We start from the raw sequence: 5,127 nt of genomic DNA, 5'->3' as shown, positions 1-5,127 counted from the left end.
GAAGTGAGGGGTGAGGTAAGTGTAACACCACAGGTAATTCTAAGCCAGTCTGAAAAACAGCCCTGAGCCAGGAATAGGCAGGCTTGCTGTAAAGGGACAGAGAGTAAAAAAGAGCCAAGAATTGTTTAATGACTGCAAATGCTCCCAACAGGCTATACCATAAAGCCCGGATGTGTACTAGGCCATACAGGTTTGTGTAATTATACTCTATGACTTTTATACAGCGATGAAATCATCCCACAGTGACTGTCTCAGCGCCTATCCGGTGTGTAAGCGCTGTGGACTGTACTTTGTGGACTGGATGTCTCTGTCACAGCCACCCAACCCTGAGCCTTCCCCTCCCTCTCTCCCCACTCTCAACTCCTGCTATTGTGGCATGACAACAGCCAAAGATGTCATGTACATGGAAGCTATGGCTGTCTTTCAATAAAACTTTATTTATAAATACAAGTGGCGGGCCAGATCTGATGGTGGGTCAGTGAGCCAGTTTGTGCTCTCTGGCAGCTCCTAGCTCTACCACATATAATCCATATATAGAGACACGAAAGGGTGTAAAAAAGGTGATATTTCTTTAATTTCAAAGTATGACCTGGAAGGAACCAGCAGAAGTGATCCAGGTTTGCTCTTTATACCCAACTGGAACAGATACAATATTGGCTCAGATTCCCAACCCCAGAGAACCACCAGACCCCAGTGGGGCAACCCCAGCGGAGTCCCCACTGCTCCCCTGAAGAGCCATCAGGTTCCACGGAGGCAGATGCCTGGGGAGTCAGGTCACAGTGAGAAGGGCTTTCCTTTCGCCACCCAACTGTGCTCGGGCTGGATTCTGCTCCAGCTCTCTGTAGCTGGCACTGCCTGTGCCCTCCAGGCGGGTGGGCAGCAGCCGCATCCCAGCCACCTGTGGGGGCATCTGCCCATGCTGGCAACACTGGGGCTGAGCAAGTCTAAACAAACCTGCCCACAAGGTCAGCACCTGCTGTGTGGCTGAGCCCCGGAGCCGGGCACCTTAGCCCTCGGGTCACGTTTGGCCAAGGCTCCGGCGGCCAAAGGACCAAGCTGAGCAGCAGCCTGGGAGGAAGGCGGGGGTCTCAGTCATCAATGCAGTTCTGCAAACGAAACAGACAAATGCCCTCTGGGTAGGCGCCCCACGAACAGGGAGAAAACATCCAGACGAACAGGGAGTAGCACCCACTGCAGCACACTGAGGTGGGCCTGCTCTTCCCCAGAGATCCAAGGTCCCACTTTTTGGCGTTCTGACTCTCCTGCCTCACATTCTGAGGGCCCATCGGGTCTCCAGATACCCCGCCGTCAGGGGGGGTCTCATCACACACAGGCGCTGTGTCCTGTGTCAAGGGGCTCCGGGGTGTGCTGGGCACTGAGCTTTGGAATTCGCAGAGTGGCCCAGAGAAGTTGTGGCGGCCGCCAGGAGGGTGCTCAGCCAGAATAAATGCAACTGGCTTGAATCGGCCTCTGGGCAGTGCCACCAGCTCTCTCCCGCTGCAGAAGGGTAAGAGGCTTCCAGAGGGCGGACTCCAAGGTGGACAGCAGCCTGTGGTTTGACCTGCGGGCAGCCCGGGAGATCAGGTGCCAGGCCAACCTCAGAGCACACACATGCCTGGGCCGGCTGGCAGGTGTATTGGTAGTCAGGGCCCTGCTTGGTGTATGTGGGGGTGGGGGAAAGCCTGGCAGTGACTAGCGTCCCTGAGAACTGAGGCGCAGCGAGGAGGGAGAAAGGGTTTCCTCCTTCGGTACGTCACTCTGCCTTCCGAGGGAGGGGAAGCTCTTACTGCACCACCACCATGACCTCACTCAAAAAGATGGCAGCCTGAGGGCCGGTGGGGAGCTGGCTCAGCAGGGAGCCCCAGTTGTGTGAAGGTCCCCACGGGAGAGCCTTCCTGACAGCTGTGCTAGACACAAGTCCAGCAAGCGCATGACGACACGTGCCACTCCCAGGCCTGACCCACAGCTAGCCAATCGTGGGGTTCTCGTGGGAGGATTTCACAGGAACACAACAAGCGCCTCTTCCCAGTCTCCTTCAATTCTCAGAAACAGGGGGCCCCTACATCTCTGGCAGAGGGAGCTGTCCAGTCACGGAACCCACTTACAGGACCATGGTGGCGTCGCCCGAGACAGCAGAAGGCGGGCCGAGCAGCCCTCACGGGATGACGCTATCTGGCTGCCCGTTCTGGGCCACCTGTCCCGGGTCGGAGGCAGCGGCCGGACTGGGCGTGTTGCTCTGCAGGTAGCGGCGGAAATCTTTGATCATGGGCCGGAGGACCTGGATGAGGACGCTCAGAGCTGCCTGGGTGCCCTCCATGGCCTGGGCCTGGCGCTCCTGGGCGCAGGCCTGCACCTCCTGGGAGCGGCGGATCATCTGCAGCAGGTCGTTCTGCTGCTCCAGGTGCTGGGCGATCTCCTTCACGTGCAGGTTGGTGACCTTCTGCTCCTGGATCAGCTTGGCCGAGTTGAGGGCGATGCGACTCTTGAGCGCCTGCGGCTTGACGGCGGCCTCGGCGTGCTGGGCCATCATCTCCACGGGCGCCTCCGCCGGCAGGGGTGGGGGGGGCTCTGCCGTGCAGTATTCCACCACCCCCTCCTCCAGCGTGTGATAGGTGGTCTCTGCGGGGACTGCGAGGAAGAGAGCAAGGCAGCACCAGTCACTGTCTAGAAGGAGTGACGCTCCCCGGGGTGGGGAGGCCCGAGTTGTTCTGGGAACCGGGCCTTTCCCGACTTTACAGGTCTTCACTATTCACGTGTCAGGCTAGACCCTAAGGGGCTCAGCATGCTAATCCCCTCAGTAATCAGTGGGCCAGGCCTCGATCTGGCAAAGGCAAGGAGGCGAATACTCAGACAGCAAGAAACTCAGAGCGCCTGCTATGTGCCAGGCACTGTGCTAAGCCCTTCCTGCTGGTCAGCTCTCCAAGTCCTTGTGATGGCTACGAGGCCCTCTCATCTCGTATTCAGAGACTCAGGAGCGTGGTGTGCCTGGCCTAAGGTCACATGCTCATTCAGCGGGTCCAGGAAGCACACCCAGGTCTCCCCATCACCAGAGTCCAATGTACTCATCACACCCCACCTGGCCGGCCTGTCTGCCCTCGCAGCGCCAGCAGCTGTGGGGTAGGGCCCACACAACTGTCTGCAGCCACCTTCGTCGCACCTTCTGGATGTCCCTATGGTCAAGCAGAGGAGGACGTGGGAGAAGGGCCGCTGCAGCAAAGTACCCAGTAGACGCCTCCCACCTCCTCCATCACCGGGTGAAAGGAACCCTAAAGCTCCCTTCTGTTCCATAGCTGATACAGACCAGCCTCCGCCTTCCCACCTCATGACCTTGAGAAAGTGGCACCTTTGGGCAGGACGCACTCACACATACATGAATCCCCCAAGCCCCACTGAGAATCACAGCTCACTGCCCATCACAAAGGAGCCATGAATGGCGTGGACACAGACTTTGCTTAAGCTAAAAAGCTGAACTCAAGCGAATTCTGTTGTCATATCTGAGAACCTTAGAAGGGAGTTTAGGGGGACTGTCTGACGCTCCACCTCAGTGCCAACATCACCTGTGTGCCCCCACCTCCAAGAAACCCCCTTCTTCTTCCGGGCCCTTAGGTTCTTCCAGCGGGTAGTATAGTTATTCACATGTCTTGTCTGTCCTATGGAGTGTAACTGGCCTATATGTTAGAGACCACAGTAAGCCCAACGCCAGGCACAGGGGCTGACACAGTGTTCACGTCAGATGAGTGAATGAATGAATGAATAGATTCACACCATGAACCGTGGGGTTCCTGAGCACAACCTGATGATATTCACGGTGCTGAAAACCTCCGCTGTCTCAGTCTAGGCTTGATATCCAACTCAGGAATTACTGTTCCCATCAGTCTAGTCATTCGACAACTATCTCTTGACTGCCTCCTACGTGTCAGGGCCTATGCTAAGTCCTGTGGGGATACAGACATGGCCAAGGGGCACACAGTTCAGTCATGGACATGAAATTGTGGCAAAACAGTTGAGAGCAGCCCAGCTCAGTAGAAGTCCAGACTGCGCGTTGAGGACGTCCCAAAGAGAGTAAGGTCACTTCTGTCTGGGGAGTTTCTGGAAGGCCTCATGGTCTTCTAAGACTCCCATCTGACCGTCAACCCTTGACAATCAACCTTCCCCAGGCTGCCCCAGCTCTTGCTGGCCCTTCCCATTTATGCACGCTGAACTGGGCAGGAGAGGTCACTCACTCTGTGTCAGGGTGACCGTGGCTGCAGCTGCAGTGGCCGTGGGTCCGAGGGCCACGGGATGGATCTCCGTGGTACTGGGCAGGCTGATGATGGTGGCCTCGCCCAGCAGGTTGCAGATGCGCTGTTGCATGGGGGTGAGCAGTACAGGGGCTACAGCTGGGCCGCCGGGGCCACTGCCACCACCTGTCCCAGGCCCACCAGCTCCATCCTCCTCCGTGGGCCCTGGCGCCTCGCCCCCCTCCACGGCTGCCCGGACCTGGGCAACCTTGCGACGGACCTCGGTTTTGAGGTCAGACCACTTCTTCTTGACCTCGGGCAGCTCCCTGCGGCAGGTGGCCACAGCGTTGACCCTTCTCAGGATGCTGTGCCAGGCTGCACTCTTGGCAGCCAGAGGGACGCCAGCGTTGAAGTGGTTCACCAGCAGGTGCTTCTTCAGTTCCAGCTCTTCCACGATGATCTCCACCTCTCGCTCGGAGAAGTTCATCTTCCTCTTTTTGGCTGGGACGGCCATAGCCTCTCCCCACCCCTCTTTTCAAAGAAATTATAATCTCCCTCAACCGTCCCAATTCCCTTGCTCTTCTTCCTCAGCCCCGCCCGTCACCCACCACCCCCTACAGGGGATAGGCCGGGCTTGACCAAAGCCAAGCACCAGGCCTTTGGTAACCCCCCTCGCTACGCAAAGTGCGTAGGGCCCAGTCCTGACCGGCTCGGCCGCCGCCAGCCAGCTGCGTAATGGCTTCCTGAATCTGCCTCTTCCGCCGGGGTGTGCGGAGATCCGCCCACTTCCCTTCTTCCCGCCTTCCAGCGCTTCTCCCGGGAGAGCCGCCACCCGGGTTGGTTGCGGCTCAGATATCGCGTCGCTCACTGGTTCCTTCGAGCTGTTCCTCAGCCGAGGGCCACGCCC

At 58.2% G+C, this 5,127-nt stretch overlaps 1 protein-coding gene across 2 annotated transcripts; it reads right to left on the bottom strand.

Moving 5' to 3' along the window:
* Positions 1–466: 466 nt before the first annotated feature.
* On the bottom strand, positions 467–4,839 carry NAIF1 (nuclear apoptosis inducing factor 1). Of its 2 annotated transcripts, XR_001145120.1 has the most exons (3): positions 4,224–4,839; positions 2,106–2,628; positions 467–1,106 (listed from the first exon to the last, which is right to left on the bottom strand). XR_001145120.1 is itself a non-coding variant. In XM_004677902.2 (2 exons), exons 1-2 carry the CDS (start codon positions 4,732–4,734, stop codon positions 2,156–2,158), a joined length of 984 nt encoding a protein of 327 aa, XP_004677959.1. In that variant the 5' UTR covers positions 4,735–4,839; the 3' UTR covers positions 467–2,155. The 2 variants fall into 2 exon arrangements, 1 of the variants encoding a protein (XP_004677959.1); XM_004677902.2 differs by having other exon boundaries at positions 467–2,628.
* Between the last annotated feature and the right edge of the window lie 288 nt (positions 4,840–5,127).

Source organism: Condylura cristata, unplaced genomic scaffold, assembly GCF_000260355.1.
Source record: "Condylura cristata isolate star-nosed mole 26May11 unplaced genomic scaffold, ConCri1.0 scaffold00006, whole genome shotgun sequence".
Taxonomy (NCBI): domain Eukaryota; kingdom Metazoa; phylum Chordata; class Mammalia; order Eulipotyphla; family Talpidae; genus Condylura; species Condylura cristata.
Note: the sequence above shows the minus strand (reverse complement) of the source record. Positions and strands in the feature narration are given on the sequence as shown.

Coding starts and splice junctions, on each gene's coding strand:
- NAIF1 (XM_004677902.2), bottom strand. CDS start 4,734: ATGGCCGTCCCAGCCAAAAAGAGGAAGATGAACTTCTCCGAGCGAGAG. Junction 2,629..4,223: donor CACGGTCACCCTGACACAGA/GTGAGTGACCTC, acceptor TCTTCCTCGCAG/TCCCCGCAGAGACCACCTAT.